General features: G+C 41.2%; 1 protein-coding gene across 1 annotated transcript in view; it reads right to left on the reverse strand.

The window, feature by feature from the left end:
• Nucleotides 1–18797, reverse strand: part of LOC117265855 (collagen alpha-6(VI) chain-like) — a 58033-nt gene that overhangs the window by 30748 nt on the left and 8488 nt on the right. The window contains exons 5-13 of the mRNA XM_033640613.2: nt 15258–15878; nt 13431–13988; nt 10468–11019; nt 8816–9385; nt 5724–6727; nt 4620–4698; nt 4054–4199; nt 1864–1956; nt 943–996 (exon numbers count right to left, since the gene is read on the reverse strand). Of these exons, the coding sequence (XP_033496504.2) occupies nt 943–996; nt 1864–1956; nt 4054–4199; nt 4620–4698; nt 5724–6727; nt 8816–9385; nt 10468–11019; nt 13431–13988; nt 15258–15878 (3677 nt within the window). The remainder of the gene's footprint in view (nt 1–942; nt 997–1863; nt 1957–4053; nt 4200–4619; nt 4699–5723; nt 6728–8815; nt 9386–10467; nt 11020–13430; nt 13989–15257; nt 15879–18797) is intronic.

Here is an 18797-nt window from a genome sequence, read left to right on the forward strand (position 1 = left end):
TTTAATGTTACTGTTTGTGACTTTTATGAATTCATTATGCTTTGTGAAATCTGGACTAAATTTTGGCAGCATGGTGGTGCAGTGGTTAGCACTGTCGCCTCACAGCAAGAACGTTCCTGGTTCAAAGCGGGTGCTCCAGCTTCCTCCCACAGTCCAAAGACATGCAGGTTAATTGGTGACTCTAAATTGTCCGTAGGTGTGAATGTGAGTGTGAATGGTTGTCTGTCTCTATGTGTCAGCCCTGTGATAGTCTGGTGACCTGTCCAGGGTGAACCTTGCCTCTCACCCAGTGTCAGCTGGGACAGGCTCCAGCACACCTGTGACCCTCAAGAGGATAAATGGCTACATGAATATACTAAATATTGCTGCCTTGTTAATGCACTGTATTGTGTCATGTATTTGGACATACCTATTGTTGCTGTTGTGGTTTGATATCCTGCTTGTGTTGGATGCTGCTTTTTGACCCAGCCTTAGCTCGGTCTCACTTGCAAACAAGATTTTAATCTCAAAGTGATCACTTGTTTTCGCTGTGAGGCTCATTTGCAGAGAAAAGTGAGGCAATTTAGCACCAAATGTTTGCACATGGCCTTATCTGAATATGTGCAAATTGAACGGGAGAGCAAAAGACGCTGTTTGACTGACGTCATCTCACCCTTTGTGCTTTGAGATCCACACAGTTTCTTTTGTCTTATTTGTGGAGGTTTAGCGATGGCAAAAGACGCTCAATCATTTTGTGATTCTGTAGCTAAACTACATAAAGAACCACTTACAACAGTTTTCTTCCTCTCTTTACATTTCAACACATCCTAAAACTGTCCAGCTGCAGAACTTCACCCTTTTTTGACCCCTCCTCCTCCTAGTCTCATCCCATCTTGACCAAAGTTGGTATAAAATGATGGAGTAAATGTATAAACACTGTGTGGATAACTATGAAGCACTTACAGCGACTCCTTCCTCTCCTGGGAAGCCCGACTGGCCCTTCTGTCCAGGCCCACCCTGTTCATAAAATCAAACACAACAACATCAGTGGCAGAAACATTAACAGAAACTCTCAAATGTCAAAAACTAAAAAGTAAAGCCGCCAACTTGACCACATGAATTTAGATTCAACTTTACTGTCACAGCACAGAGCGCAAACACTGAGACACTGAAACACAGTTTAACATCTGCCCAGAAGTGCAGTAAAGTTCAGAGGAATGTTAACAGTCACAGAGAGAATAAACAGTTTTATATAGAATAAAAACAGGATGACTGCATCTGAAGAACCTACAGCTGGCTGACCTCCGGTACTGTTACTTCTTTCCTTCTTTTTTTTTTTTTTTTGCACACACATAAAACGGCATTAAATCCAAATCGGAAAAAAAAAGAAAGAGGCATTTAAGTCCTATTTCTGCATGTCACTATCTCGGCCTGACTCGGAGCAGGATGGACAGCTTTACAGTAATTTCCAAGTGAGCGGCGCCGCTAGCTAATGTTAGCCCCCACCAGACATGGGTGACATGCAGTGCAGTAAACTGAAGAGTATCAAAGTTAACCCACCGGCCTAAATTATTCTCTGCTGTCAACCGAGCAACGAGTACATGTTGACATCTCCAATCTTTACACTTATTTTCTTTTAAATCAAATTTTTCATGCATGAACAGAAACGTTTACATATCTCACATGTTGTAACAGCCATAAATAAACTGAGCATCTGTCAATAAAACTAATCGGTAAAAAAAAGGAAGAGCCAGACTTTTTTGCCTGGTTTCCCAAATCACTGAAGAGTCTGCTTCCTCTCAGCCTGCTTATTGTTTTAGACACTTATTTTCCCAAATGTTCTGACATCATGTATAAAGTCAAAGGTGTGTGTACTCCAGTCACCTTTTGTCCCGGTTTTCCTGGAAAGCCACGCATGCCTTCATGACCTGTACATTTGCAAGTGACGTTGCAGCAAATCCTATCTGCCACCGCGTCCTGCAGAGAGACAGAGAGCAGAGGAGAAAACAGTCAACAGAAAATAATTCACATTTCCTGATTTCACCTTATGGAAAAACACACCGTCAAACAACTCCAGAGTGTGTTCTTTGTATCTGATGTGATGTGATGTTTGCTCTTTCTTTCCCTCTGCTGTTCTCATGTCTCTCTTAAAAAAGAATTCTTAATCTCAGTAGGATTACATGATTAAATACAGGTTACATATATTTCATACTCATGCAGAGCTCTGTCCAATCAGAGCAGAATAAGTAAACACAGAGTGAGCGTATACAGAATATAGAACGGGAGGGCGTCACATCCTCTGACAGTCACACAATCCAACAGTCTGACCTGATGTAGTGATGAGCCAGGTGTGTGGAGGTGTGGTCATTTTTTATTACTCAGAAAACTAATTGTGCCACTTATGTTTTTTTAGAACAGCTGAGTGCAACACTGTGAATGTCTTCAAGGAAAGACTGTCCAGAAGTGTGGGACATTTCTTCTGGATTTATACGATTCATGAAGAACTGCAAAGACACAGAGCTGTTCAGGGAGGATGTGACGGCAGACTTTTCACCCTTTTTTTTAATTAGGGGATGCAGGCACAAAATGGGTGAAATACATGGCGGGGAAAACATGTGGGAGACAAGACAGGTGTTAAAAACAAGTGACACAAAAGACAAACAGGCTTATTGAAGGTGTTGAATGGCATTTTATGAATTGAGTTGGAACCTATGGTCTGAACAAGAGAAACAGGCGTGAGGGGAGGAGTCCAGAGTATTAATAGATGATGAACAATGAAGTTAGAAAATGAAAAGAGATGAAAAATAACTTACTAAATCATTAAATAAATAAATACAATTAAAAAATGAAATAAAATTTTAACAAAAGTTAAAATAAATAAATAGATAATAAATCAATAAATATTAAAAAACTAAACAAAAAGTAAAAAATAAATAAATGAGTTAACAAATAAATGTTACTATAAAAATAAATATTATTTTAAAAAATTAAATTAAATAATTAAAATTTTAAAAATTAAATAATTAAAAAATAAATTAAATTTTTTACAAAAGTTAAAATAGATAAATAAACAAACAGACTTTTCACCCTGACTTCCTTTTTTTTTTTTTACACAACTGAAACCTTATTGTTTTTGTGTGAACTTATTACTGATTACTTATTACTTGCCTGACCAGTCTTTCTGCCAAATTGAATTTTTTGAAAAACACATTTATACATTTCCGAAACAGTAGGTCTGATTTATACCAACGTGATTTTTGGATCATCATGAGACCTAGCTTCTCAAAAGTCATTAAAAGCTTGTTGGAAGTTCATCAGGTTTTGATGATATTGACCTTTACAAAGTGCGTGGCTCAGCACATAAATAGACCTAACTCCATAACGTTAGGGCCAACGCCACAAAACTTGTAGGAAGTGTCTACATAGGTACTAGCGTTGTTTCCTGAAGGTGTCATACACATCGACCACCCGGGCACACTGTCAAAAATGGGCGTGGCATAACACAAATTAGACTATGAAAAAAATATTTATTAATATTTATTTTGAAATTGCTCAATAGGGGGTGCCACCAGTTCCAAACAACTGCACTTGCCTTTTGCAAATATTTGGCCATAGATAAATCAGACTGTTTGTACAGACATCACCAAACTTGGTGGATATTTGAACACTAACTCTAACTGAAGCATGTCCCCAAAAATCTTTCTGCAACTGACCAATAGGAAGTGACAGCGTTGCCAACAAAGCATATGGCCAAGCACAGATTTGGACCTAAATAAATGAGCGTTCATCCGATCATCATAAAACCTGTTGGTAATTTTTAATGTAGGTTCATAAACTGTCAAAGGTCTGTGCTGCCCGTGCTGGCTTGAACCCATGAATCACTTCCTTTGGCTATATTTTTTTATTTCAGTTAAGTGAAATTATTAATCCACACCTAGTTTAGTTTTAGTTAACTATAACAACCTTAATTCAGAACAGGTAGGAACATTTTGGCTTCCTATGTGGTCAGACAACACATCATACGAGCTAGTTCCTTGAAGCAGACTATAGTTGGGAATGACATGACGGACTTACGATCTGATTGAGGATGGTGCTGCCGACGCTTGGCATACCGATGCTGAGAGGAAGCTTGTAGCCGAATCCTCGGCCAAACTCCACCATCTGCAGCTGGGTGGGGTCACGCGCGCCCTCTAGAGCCACAGTCAGCAAAGCGCTGACCCCTGCAGACGACAAACAAATCAACAGATTGTAGGTTTACTGTCTTAGAGGAGTTACCCACAATATCAAAGACTCATATGGGAACATGTCCTCCTTAATCTATTAATATTTTGATGGGTTTAAGTAAATGACACAATAATGATTGAGTAACATGCATGAGACTTAAAGACAGGAGGGGATGTAGGAGCGGGAAAGGCCAGAAAGATGGAAAAGACAGGATAAAGAAGGAATATAAAAGAAAGAGGAGCTGAAGAGAAATTAAGAGAAGAGAAACAACTACAGAACAGCAAAGGGAAAATGACAGAGAAGACAGAATGGAAAAGTTTTGCAATGACTCAGTTGAAAGAAATAATCTCAGAAGGAGAACTGATTCATCTTTATTTCTACTTATCAGAAGAGTGAAAACAGTTCCTGGTTTTTACCAGACTTCCGCAGCTCCTCTGATACAGACTCCAGTTTCATCGTGTCTTCATCGAGTCCATCTGAGAAGATCACCAGCACCTGATAGATGAAGTTAGACGTTAACAGATCATGTTAAGAGTACCTGGTAGGAATCACCTCATTCTGACAGACCATTAGCATGGAAAGCAATTCAAGATGGCCGCCAAACAAACCCCATGGGTCATGAGTCGACCTTGGCAACAAGAAACGTTCTTAACTAGACACCATTAGGGTCTTTAAAAACAGGTTAGAAAAAAAATGTCGTGCTGGTACATGGGGACCCGTTTCTCCTGCTAGACTAGTAGTCTGTGGTGTGTTGAGGTGCAACCTTTAGGCTGAGACACAGGTGACATGAGACAATGCAACAATCGGCTGTTGTTGCCGCTAGTTCTTTGATGGCAGTTTAGTGTGTATGTGCCTTTAAATTGCAAACGTTTATGATACTTACTTTTAGGATTTTTGAAGTGTAAATGCAACTACCTGAAGTAAAAAGCTAACGTTATGCTATAAACAAACTACACCATGGTAGCATGACTACAACTTTGCCACCGCAATGAGACTGTAAAGCCATGTTGACATGATGATGTTCTGTGGCTCACTTAGCCACTTGTTAGCAACTGTCTGTTTTGCGACACGTAATGGCTTCAGCATACAGATGTATTTTATGTCACGGAACAAAAGTTGAAAGTCTCTTAAGCTTGAGTTAACCACAAACCTTATTTCAGGCATCTCACCAAAACCCCTTTTAAAAAACCCACTGACTTTGAGTCAAGGTAACCAAGAGTGCTAAAATGCTAACTCATTTCCAGTTTTCCAGGTCCAAATCCTGAACTAATGACATCACCATCAGCCTTAGCTGTACTTTGTGTTTACTGCTTATTAGCAGATTTTGACATGCTAATGCTTAACACCATGATCGTGAACATGGTAAAAATGATACCTGCTAAACATTAGCATGTTAGCATGAGGAATATACACTGTGGCCACAGAATGAGGAGGCATTTGCCACCCTAAAATAATTTCATGTTGAATAAATGCAAACACAATTTAAGATTTTCAGGGGACGCAAGCTGTGTCACTCTCACCTTCACATGAGCCTGGGATTTGAGCCTGAACTTCTTCTTGAAGACATTCAGCAGGGCACTGTTGAAATATGTGGGTTCAGATATTCGCAGGCCCATGACTTTATTCACCACGTCCTCATTGTATTCTTCGAAGTTTGTGTCATACAAGGAAGATCCATCAACATCTACCACTTGGAAGGCGATGTTGGTCTTGATAGGTGTGGGGCCAACACAGCACAGGCCTTGTACTGAAGAAACATAATAGGCAATCTTTGGCAGGAAGGTCTGGAGCTTGGTGTGGCCGCTGATCAGCGTCTCACCCGGAGCTCCAGTTCTTTGAGAAATATCGAATCCCATGGCAATATCAATGGTGCAAACTACTTGGGGTTTAGTTGGGATTGGGGTGGTCGTATAGATCGGAGAGGGGGGAGTGAAGGTAACAGGGGGAGGAGAGGTAGTAGGGGGAGTAGGAGGTTGATCACACATGACATCGATCACCTTTTGCTTGATATGTGTTAAACCATTGAAGTTCCGCACAGTAAACAGCCTCTCTGGGTCGCCAGTGATCTGCAGGAGTGGCAGGGGGTGGACGTCTCCAACACCGATGGCAAACATCTCAATATTCATGTTCTTTAGATTTTCAGCCATATCCTCCACTTGATCCAAATCATGAGCACCGCCATCTGTGATCACCACCAGGTTCTTGGGGACCTCCCTACGACTGCCATGCCGCACCTCAAAGTATTCCGTAATGTGCTTCAGGCCCTCTGCAAGGTAGGTGTCTCCACCGGTGTATTGTAATTGTTTGATCTTTTCAAACAAAGGCTCCTTCTGGAGGAAGTCCGTGAGGTAAAACTCATGATGAGGCTGTGTGCTGAACTGTGCGAGTCCAACATGCACAGCTTCTTTACTGACATTAAATTTGTTCACTAGGTCTTTTGTGAAGGTTTTCATGATTTTGTGTTCATCTTCGTTGAGGCTGCTAGACCGATCAAGTAGGAAGACCAGGTCAGCAACCTTGCAATCTGTCAAAGCAAAGCAAAAGAAGATAAACAAGTGTGCCATGTGTAGAGGGCTACTGCCGGGAATGTTGGGCCCCATGAAAAGAAAACACTTTGGGCCCAACCCCCACAGGTCATACAAACCCATAACAGTTGCTGTAACACACAACCTAAGAACCCAATCAACCCATTCAAAGCTTTAAATAACTCAACCCTTACAGGCTTGCAACTGTCTTGTGGTCCAGTATTTACTGTATGATATTCACTGACGGTGAGCTGTGACAATATAACACAGTGCAGACATGCATGCAACATAATATAATACAATCTGTAATAACCAGTGGTATAACGTAGTACATGTATTCTTCGGTACAATTATGACATACTTGTACTTGAGTATTTCCATTACATGCTACTTTAAACTCCTATTTAACTACAATTCAGAATATATTGTACTTTGTACCCCAGATCTATTTGATACTATGTAGTTACAAGTTGCTATTAAAAGTGAAAACATGTTGGGGTGTCGGTGGCTTAGTGGTAGAGCAGGCGCCCCATGTACAAAGCTGTTGCCACAGCGGCCCAGGTTCGACTCCAGCCTGTGGCCCTTTGCTGCATGTCTCTCCCTCTCTCTCTCCCCCTTTCACACTTCACTATCCTCAATTAAAGGCAAAAAATGCCCTAAAAAAAAAAAAAAAAAATATATATATATATATATATATATATATATATATATAAAATAAGTAAAAACATGTAGTTCTAATTAGGTATTTTTTGATTGTAGTATTTCTACTTTAACTGACGTAAAATAATCTGTGTATTCCCTCCATCACTAATCTAAATCTGCCTTCACAGCATTCTAAAGAGGAGGAAACTATTCTTAAACATCTGACCATATGTTGGTGTTATGTACGCACCCAAGTAATCAAAATCAGAGGGTGACCAATGGAAAGGAAGAGCTCTGAGAGATGGGACAGACAATAGATCCCAGTGACATGGCCTCAGACTTTGCAAAATTCAATTTTGTACCCTATGAGCATAGATTTTAATATAACTAGATTCTGTACGCCAACAGGTGGCTATGCATTCCAACAGAGTTTCTCGCCTGGTACATCCGGGTTTACTTTTGCAATACATGGCTCATTGAAATGTGCAGTAGCATTTCCCCCCACTGGCCCCACCTGCGAGTTCCCACTTGGCTCATAGACCTTGCATTATGATGATGTCACAGATTTTTAAATCACTTTTCTTGGCTTGAGGAAAGTTTTACAAATATAAAACCAGTGTGGACAACAACATAAGTCAAGGGGGTGAAAGTCAGAGTATGCTGGGTGGGAGGGGTGGTGAATGAGTCCAACAAACACCAACTTTCACCCAGGAGGCCGTTGTTTGCTTCCTGTAAAATAGTAAAGCCAAACCCTGTTCTTTTCTCCTAAACCCAACCAAATCCGTGTTGGCTAAACGTAACCACGTTTGTTGTTGAAGGTAAAAAAACAGTCAATTCTCTGTGTTGCCCAGATATAGTGTGTCTACTTTCAAAGAGACTGTATGCAAACTCTACATTTCTTGTGAAAATGAAATTGTAATCTGAAAACAGACAATGCATGTAACAGGCTGAAGTTGACACAGCGTACCAGCACGTCAACAACCAGGGTACCTTGCACGTTGTATGTCGACGTGGAAAGTCCATGACCCAACGTTGATATGTGATGAGGTCGGAGTGAGAATGTGTTGGCAAGGCTGAGTGGCTTTTCTGGGGCCTGACTGGGAGTGTCATCTAGTTCACTAAAACCTTGAGCTTCTCATTTAAACAGAAGGATGTGCAGACGGGGCTGCTGCTGTCTACCCAAGGAGTTTAGGGGGCAATTTTGGCTTTTTGAAATTAACTGAATCAAGCAATTAAAACTCATCATGGTCAGACACCTCCGAGTTCAAGTGTAAAATATGTATTTTGGTGAGTTTGCTGGATTGAACCATTTAATCTTGACGCAAAAGCTACAAGTTCAGATGGTGTGGGACACCCTTTGGCACTACATATAATGCATCTTCACTGTGAAGATTTAGAACTACTGTGCATGTCAGCTCCACCAATATGCCATGACACACTCTTACCTGGCTTAGTGTTATTGCAGAGGATAGAAGTTATTTTCTTGTACTGAGCTTCCAGAGTTGCAAAATCTTCCACTTGGAAGACTTTGGACTCGTCGCCACCAGCCATCGTCAGCAGTTCATCCCTTTTTGCGTCTTTCACTCCAATACTGAGGACAATGACCCCGTTCCGTCGTAGTTCATCAGATGGCCCCTTTAAGTTGTAAGGGTTGGTGGCTTCCCCGTCTGTGATCACCATGAGAATCTGTGGCACGCCTTTCCGGCCACCATATTCAGCGTCAAAGTATTTTAATGAGAATTCCATGGCCTTCCCTGTGTAGGTGTCTCCTTGTGGTGGCTTTACCTTTGGTATTGCATCAAGGACTTTTCGTTTTGAGTCATAGGTATCCAGAGTAAAATGTAACATGGGGTCATCAGAGTATGAAATAAGCCCAAACTGAGTCAGGTTCCTGGCAACCGTGGTTTGGTCCACTATTTTCTCCATAAACCTGCGCATGCTTTGATACTCAGTTGAATCTATGCTTTTGGAGCTGTCCACCAGGAAAATGACATCAGCTTTTTCTATCACACATTCTGGTTGAAGAAAAAAGACAAAATAAAAATCAATGTAAATCATACAACTCTCAGACAGCATTTTTGGTGAAATATAAATGGGTGTCAAGCATGCATATGTTGTTGAACAAACTATAAAACATTTGCATGCTTATTTGAACTGCAAACTCATTTAGAGCAGACTTAACCCATCAGCTATCATTTGACAATAATAAAGCCTCTGGAGATCCACTATAGATAATCTGGATATATGGGACAAGACTTCCTCTTCCATGTTCTGGTCATTTTGGCTAATCTCTATTCACAGATATCTGCATATAAATCCAAATTCCTTAAAGAAAGCTTATATAGAGCAAGTGGCAACCTCTGAGGCTGAAAAAGACGCCAAGTGCCAAAAACTGCAGCTCCTCTAATGACCACTTGAGGCTGGTTCCAAAAGTGAGTCAATCCCCGTAGACCCCCATGTGAAAATGTCCAACTTTACAGCAGAAATAAACGTGTTTACTGCCTGGTACAAAACATGGTTTTAGTCTCTGTAGCTAATTTCAACATCCATGAAAACTGTTGGGGGGCTCAGTCTCTTTTTAGAAGTCACTTGTTTACATTTTTATAAGGCTTAAAATGATGCATATTTAAGCCCACTTTGAGTGACAGACTGTCTGCAAGGCATCGCCGCCACAGCTTCAGCCTCTTATCCAAATATGGTCACTTCAGGCTCCAAAAAACCAAGATGGCAACAGCCGAAATGTCTAACTCAAGGCTTCAGAACAGGAGTCCACCAAACAATGGGTGTCATCAAGTCAAATATTTTATACAGTCTATGTTATAAAGCTAAATCGTAGTTAGACCAATAGTCAGATGGTTCTGAGATTGCAATTCAACCAATGCACTCTGTCTTGAAGGAGTGATCAGCTGCCACTCAAACACGATTGGTCAATACTACTGGACTACTACAATAGGACTCCTGTTGCCTACAGACTCCACATTCATATGCAAATATCTGTTTACAAAAATTAACCTTAAACTAATGGCTCAGTGCTTTTACAAACTCATGCTCTGGGTAATTCAAAATATTTTTTGGTATAGTCTAATACTGCTCTTACCTTTCTCACAGATCTTCAAGGCCACCTTGCTCTCCAAGTCCTTAAGCCCATCAAAGTCCTTCTCAGAATACACCCTCTCCGATGAACCGCTGATCTCCAGCAGCTGGGTCACGTTGGCGCTCATCACACCAATGGCGTAGATCACCACTCCCTTATTCCTCAAAGCCTCAGCGGGGCCGTCGACCTTATCTTTGGCTTCACCGTCTGTTATCACTATCAACCTCTGAGTCAGTTCAGGACGCCCTCCTCTGTTTTTATCAAAGTACTGTGACACCTCAGTGATGGCCTTCCCTGTGAGTGTGCCTTCATTCATCTGCTGCATACCATCAATGGCATTCGCAATGTCATCTGCGTTGTAGTATTGGTCGAGGCGAAACTCCAGATTGTAATTGGTGCTGAACTGCATGACACCAACATGCACCTTGCTCTGCCCGATGTCGGTCTTCCTGATGACAGATTTCATGAACTCTTTCATTGCCTTGAAGCCTTCTTTAGAAATGCTCTCAGAGCTGTCAGTTAAGAAGAAGATGTCGCCTTGTACCTCCTTGCAAGCTGTGGACACAGAACACAAAGAGGTTATTGTGGTGTTCCCTTTTCCCCTGCTTTTCTTGTAGCAGTTTCAGATAAAAAAGAAATTGGAGTTTTTCCGACACTGCTAGTAACAGAGGGGCTGCTAACTACGTTTGCCAACGTGAAAACATGAATGGTCTTATCTGGAGCCAGTGTTTGGTTTGTCCGATATGGGCTACCGCAGAAACATGTCGGTGCAACCTGGCATAGACAAGGACCCACTCCCCATGTAGATATGTACGTCTCATCCTAAGGTAATGAAAACAAATAGGACCTCATTCACCAATATCTATTGTTCGCACCTGTATTTTTATTATGATGAATCCCATTGTCCTTGTAAGTTGACAGCACGTGTCAGCTGATCCTAATCAGCATAGCTCAAAGCAAAAGGTAAAGCATGGTAACTCCCCATAGAAGGGCATGAGACCGCAGGACTGTGTGCAAACACAAAGACTGAGCAGGAGGAAGAATTCGAGAAAATTATTGCCCAAACAAAAGTCATACGAGGGTTGAACACTGGACCCCAAACATAAAAAATGAGAAATATGTTTCTGCCTTAAGCTAAGGAGTTCAGTTATCTCCGAGGATCATGAGTGAGGGTAGAATGGAGCATGAAATGATTCAGCTGTTTGGTGCAGCATCTGCAGCGATGCAGGCGCTGCGCTGGACCATCATGGTGAAGAGGGAGCTGAGCCAGAAGGCTAAACTATCGATTTACTGGTCCATATTCGTCCCAACCCTCACCTATGGTCATGAACTCTGGGTAGTGACCGAAAGAATGAGGTCATGGATACAAGCGGGCTAAAATGACCTCAGAAGGGTGTCTGGGCTCAGCCTTAGAGATAGGGGGAGGAGCTTGGAGTAGAGCCGCTGCTCCTTTACATTGAAAGGGGTCAGTTGAGGTGGATCTGATCAGGATCCCCCTGGGTGCCTCCCATTAGAGGTGTTCCAGGCACGTACCACTGGTGGGAGGCCCCGGGGCAGACCCAGAACACACTGGAGGGATTATATATGTCAGCTGGCCTGGGAACACCTCGGGGTTGCTGGGGGTCCCAGGTTGCTGGGGAGAGGGACGTGTGGAGTACTTTACTTGGCCTGCTGCCCCCAGGATCACTGACACACGTCTACCTAAAGCATATGTGGGGTTGTACACTGAAAATAATAGGGGCGTCTTTTTTTATGTGGCATTCGCCGCCAGTGTGCTTTAGCCTTCACTGTTCTCATGCCACAGTATAACTTCCCTTTGGGAACTCACAGTTTTGCATGGAGGCCTGAGCTCTCACATCCAACAGCAACAATGCTTCTGTGCCTCAAACCACCAAAATATCAAATCAAAAATGGCTGCATGTGTCTCCTTCCCTGAATTCCGCTAAATCCTAAACAATGGGCCTTAAAGATGATTACGTTAAACCTGCAGTGGTCTCCGGCTTACGGGAAATGGTGTTCATTAAAATCCACAAAAATAGAAATATTAAACAAATAATATTAGCAGCATCTTTCATCATCATTGTCCAGACATAAAGTGAACAACACAACATACTGCTGACTCTACTGATCAGGGGCCGAATTCACAAACATTCTGAGAGTACTCTCACAGAGCTCCTAACTTAGCAAGGAGTCCTGGCTTAGGAGTGATTTAGGAAAGTTCTCAGAGCAACTCTGAGCGAGGAAGAGACAGCAGGTTTTACCTCAGTGAGGAGGTGTGGTTGAACCGTTGCTAGGTGTGATGCTGTCTTTTAACAGATGTGATTGGTTGTCACAGACAAGCCCTTTTGTGGGTCTGCAAGGTGAGGACACCCAGTGGAAATGAAATGAACTGCTGACTGTGAAAGTGTTGTCATTGTTAGTGTGATCACTGCTGATGGAAGGTTGAGACAGACTCAATTCATCACTGCTGCTCTGTTGAATTTATCCAGTTTTTCAAATATCTTATTATTGTGATGATTTTATTTCTGGCGTTATAGCATTATTTTGTTAGGTGGGAAATGTGTGCATATCCCACATGAGATCAACCACAAACATTATTCCTGCACAGTCTCATCTGTAGCATTTCATTTACTCACTCATTTTGTGTTTAGAGACCGTTTTCTCCTCTGCTTAGGAAACTCTTAAGTCTCTTAAAAGCCCTCCTCCCTGCTCCTAACAGTTTTTCACCTTAGGAGCTCATTTGAGGTCTAAGATGCTTTGTGAATAACTTTTATCTTTACAAGGACCTAATCTTAACTCTAAGGGGAAATTCTAAGAAAACGTCACAATTCTAAGAATTTTCTTAGAATTTCGTCACTAGGAGCAACTCTTAGCGCTAGGAAGCTTTGTGAATACGGCCCCTGGTTTCACTTCAGCTCTCCATTTGCTATAAATACGCATTCTAAAGTCCAGTAACTTTTCCTTACCGTCTTCAGAGCAGATGTCTATGACGATGTCCTTGTTGATGGATTTCAAGGCATCAAAATTGTTGACAAAGATAGCCTTCTTGGGGTCACTGGCAATCTGTTTCAGCTCATCTTCTTTTGAGTCTTTTACGCCAATGGCATAGATGATGATACCCTGCTCTCTCAGTTGCGCTGCAGGAGCACTGACATCATCAGTGGATTCCCCATCTGTGATGACAATCAGGTACTTTGGGACTTCGTGATCCCGAGCTGACCTCTTAAAGCGCTGGGCCATGGATGATAGGGCTTTTCCTGTCTCTGTCCCACCTCCATCGTGACTAATATCCTCAACGGCTTCCTCCAGTGACTGGACATCTGAATATGCTGTTGTTATATCAATTTGCATATGTGGATCATCAGAATATTTAACAAGCCCCACACGGACATTATCTGGCCCAATATGGAAGGTTTTAAGAAACTTGATAATGAAGTCCTTCATTTCCCGGAAGTCTTGGTTCCCAATGCTTCCTGAGTCGTCCATTAGGAAGTAGATGTCTGCCTCATCCTTTTGTATACATGCTGCAGACAAAAAGCAACTACAAGAGTTAGTTCCTTTCACATAGTCAAACAGAGGAAAGTAAAAAGTAAAAACACTTAAACACTGGGAAAGGTTTGAGTAAAGGCTAAACATAAAGAACAGATATTCAAGAGGCAACAAGTACAAATTTAGATCCCCAGAGCTCAAACAAACACATGGCTGGGTTGGACAGGCTGTTGATTAATGATCAGCTACAACCTGGAAACTGACCAGAGATTTCTGGCTTTCATTATTCATTCTGGGAACAAATACTTTGTTGGGTTTTTTTTAAGATTAGTCAAAATTACTTAGTGGTCCACACGCCTGGGATTGATTGCACAAAACACCCTCAGTGTGACACTTAAGGTTTAATTTCTCCTTAGCTGAGGGACTTACACAGTTGCACAGAAAAAGGAAAAAAGTTAACTCATTAACTGCTTTGAAAGAGATTTTACAGCGATAAAAGTTTCTATGGAGATTGTTTGTTTGCTTGGACTCAGGCTCATGACGCCTGGTATTGTCTCATAGAGTTGGCTTGTAGTTAGATGGCAGATGAAAATAAGACAATCATAGAAAGCACAAAAAACTACAAAGTAAATTTGATCCCAAAATAACAGAAAACAGAAAACGACAGTAGGAAGAAGCAACAAAACTAATTCAGTCAAATCTAAAGTGTAAAATCAAAAGCATATCTGTTTCTTGATCGCAGAACCCTCTTCTCAGGGTGTGTGTTTTTTCTTAATTTTAATTTATCGCCATAAAGACGAAGAGAAGAGTGAAGAGTTTTTTGTGCATCTGATTTCATTTTGAGGAAACCTTAAATATAACTTTAAGGAAAATCTTAACTTAATGTGTTTTATGCAACCAATCCCTGATTCTCATTTTTACTATTACCCACTCTTAACAAATGTATTATTTTCATGTCACAACATACTAATCAGATATTCTTGAGAATTGGGACAAAACCTTCATTTTTATTAATTTTATTTTATTTTTTAAATGATAGCCGAAACAAGGTGTTTTCAAAACCTTTCCAAAACTTTCCAGGTCTGGAAAAAGATTTTTCTAATTTCATAAGTTTTCCAGGAATTCTATGACTGTGGGAATCCTGATTTTTTTTTGTTTGTTTTTTTGTAAGACATACTTTGTCCCAGTTTGCAAGAATGGGTTTAATATCGTCTTTAAACATTGACTGAATTTATGGAAGCTGTCAATATTCACGTAACCAAAGACTACATTAATTTAAAAGATAATCACAATAATTGTCAAACCTTTTCTTGTTTCATCTTCTCTTGTGATGACTTCGATGTCTCTTTCAATGATGTTTTCACACAGGATTTTCTGCAGGCTCTGCTTCAGCACCTTCAGCTCAGTGAAACGTTTCACATTAAAAACATGCCTGTCGGGGGGATAAGACGCCATCTTCTTCAGTTCATCCTCAACGGCATTTTCAACTCCTACACAGTAAACGGTGACACCAGCTCGACGGAGACTGATTGCAGCATCGCTCACAGAATCCTCGGATTGACCATCAGTGATCACCACCGCCACCTGCTTGATACCTCTATCCTTTCTACTGCCCTTTGTCGTATTGAAGACGTTGGTCTGCGTGAAGTTTAGGGCAGCTCCAGTGTACGTACCACCTCCTCTGTAAGGCAGGAGCTTGATGAATTGCAGGACTTCGGCCTTGTGACTGAACGTGTCAAGGAAGGCCTGCGGTGTTGAGACCCTGTTGTACGTAACGATGCCCACTCTGACTCTGGATTTATCGACATCCAGGCTGCTCACAAGTGACCCCAGGAACTTGCGCATCAGCATGAAGTTGGAGGTTCCAATGCTTCCGGACTCATCAACGATGAACACAATGTCTGCCAGATTGGCTCCTTTGCAATCTGTGGAAGGAGTGAAATTAGTTGACTTGAGCCATTTGCTATTTAACCATTCAAATACAGAAAATGACATGTATTAAAGGAATATTAACAATAATTATGTACATTGACCTACACAACACACTTGAATATCAATACATGTTAAAATGAAGAACAGCACACTGAGACACAGTCACACAGTAGGACGGAGCTGCTTTCTCTGGAGCTGAACTCATTACATCCTTTTTGCTCAACTGAACAAAGCTTCCTCTCTTCAGCTCCGGTCAGGGATGGACGTCCCGTGTGACTAGTGGAGGAAGTTCCCCCAACAGATGGCGTGTTTTTGCCCAGTAGGACATGCTCCTGGATCAACATCCCACATTGCGCTCCTGGACCAACATTGCAATCATCCAATCTCAGCTCTCTGACATCATCAGTGTGCTGCTCCTGTGCTTCTTTCAGAATTCCCCTGTGCTTCTTCAGAGCTAAGCTAGTTTTCCAAGTAATCCTTCCTCACACTTAACAAAAACCTTGTAAGCTACTGCAGGGTTAGCGAGTTAGTTTGTTAACTAGGTAGGCGATGCTAACAAGTAAGCTGTTCACTAACAAGGAGTAAGGATAATATAATTTTTCAGTTGCTATTTCCTGTAATGAACACATGTTCCCTCCTTTCTTTCCACTTTGATCCTGGATAGATTTGGTTAGGCTTATCCAGGACCATCATCATCATCACTATGCTGGTTCTGGATAATCTGTTATGTTGACATCAACATAGCGGTGATGGTGCTGGATCAACATCAACAATTCTTTTCAGGATCAACATGGCAATGATGGTCAAGATCAAGATAAACAAATTATCCAGGGTCAACATGACGATGGTCGTGGATCAAAATAAGGAACTCCGTCCAGGATCAACATGTCAATGATCGTTCTGGATCAACACATGCACTGCAATCATGCAAAAAAAAAAGAGTTTTGAATAGGCTGTTAAAAAGGTGGGAAAATGTGTCCTTTGCAGGTCTTTGCAACTGCAAAATGAATCATAATTACTCTTATTGTTAATGAACATAGTTTTTCCTCTTAAACTTACTTGTTAGCATAGCCTACCTTGTTAGCAAGCTACCATGCTAATATTCTAGTCTATCGGCAAGGTAACTCATTAGCATAGCCAACCTAGTTGGCAAGCTAATTCGCTAACCCTGCAGTAAATTAGAAGGTTTTGGTTCAGTATTACTGAGGATTTTGTTTAATAGCACTAACTTCAATTTTAAAACTAGCTTGTGCTCCTTCAGAGCTGACCTCATTTTCCGAAGTGTAGTTAGTACATTTAAACAAAATCCTCAGTAACACTGAACAAAAACCTTGTAAGCTCCTGCAGGGTTAGCGAGTTAGCTTGCTAACTAGGGTGGCTATGCTAACAAATAAACTTGCCGATAGACTAGAATATTGTTTATTAACATTAAGAGTAAGGATAATATCAGATGATGATGCAGACTTTTTTTTTTTATAGGATTACAGTGCTCGTGTTGATCCAGGACCATCACAGCCATGTTGATCTTGGATAATATGTTTACTGATCCAAAACCATCATCATCATCTTCATCCTGCATTATTTGTTTAGGTTAGTCCAGGGGCATCACTGCCATATTTGACCCTTGCTATTGATACAGGACTATCATCAACATGTTGATCCTGGAAAGAGTTGCTCATATTGATCCACGACCATCGTCAAGTTGACCCTGGATAATTTGTTGATCTTGATCTTGACCATCATTGCCATGTTGATCCTGCATAGAATCACTGATGTTGACGCAGGACCATCAAAGCTATGTTGATGTCAATGAACAGATTATCCAGAATTAGCATTATGATGATGATGATGATGATGGTCCTGGATAAGCCTAACCAAATCTATCCAGGATCAAAGTGGAAAGAAAGGAGGGAAAATGTATTAATTGCAGGAAATTGCAACTGAAAAATTATATTATCCTTACTCTTTGTTAGCGAACAAGCTAACTTGCTAACCCTGCAGTAGCTTAGAAGATTTTTGTTCAATTTAAATACCTTCAAATTTGGAAAACTAGCTTTGCTCCAATTAAGTACAAAGAAGCACAGGAGCAGCACACTGATGATGTCAGAGGGCTGTGATTGGTTGATTGCAATGTTGGTCCAGGAGCGCGATGCAGGATTTTGATCCAGGAACAATTCCTACCAGTGTTGCCAACTTAGCGACTTTGTCGCTGTATTTAGTGACTTTTCAGACCCCTCTAGCAACTCTTTTTCAAAAAAGCAACTAGCGACAAATCTAGCGTCTTTTTCTGGTGTTATTGGAGACTTTTTGAGACTCTGACATGAAAGCGTACCGTTCTTACTATTCTCAATGAGCAGCGGATCCCTCCCTGGGATCCCCCAGTCCCTCCCAGCTGCAGTCAGAGCAGGAGATGTTAACCCTCCGCATCTAGACTGCAAATGAATTGCACATGTGTGAAGCCGCCGCTGGCTGATCCTGACCTGGCTTACAGTCAGGGCGGGATGTGAATGTAAAATTTTCTTTGTCTAAAATAAATCACTGAAAGAAAGTTCATTTTTCTAAACATATTCAGGGTGTTTTTGACTCAGTGTTTGTATCTCTCATGACGTTATTCCTCTCTCCTACAGCGTCAATTACAATTACATGCTTATGGCCAATTATGCAAATTAGGTGATGACATCATTTAGCGACTTTTATCGACTTTAAGAACAGCCAATAGCTACTTCTCTCACTGAGGAGTGGACAACAGTGATTCCTACTTGGCAGAATCACGATAGGTTTCCGACGACAGCAATAGTTTGTAAAACATCCTACAAGCGCAGAAAAGGAGAATTTTTTTCCATTGTGGTGGCATCCATTCTGACATTGTGACACAAAAAATCTATAACATTTAAATAAGGGCATGCTTTTAT

Source organism: Epinephelus lanceolatus, chromosome 10 (genome assembly GCF_041903045.1).
Source record: "Epinephelus lanceolatus isolate andai-2023 chromosome 10, ASM4190304v1, whole genome shotgun sequence".
Classification (NCBI taxonomy): Eukaryota; Metazoa; Chordata; class Actinopteri; order Perciformes; family Serranidae; genus Epinephelus; species Epinephelus lanceolatus.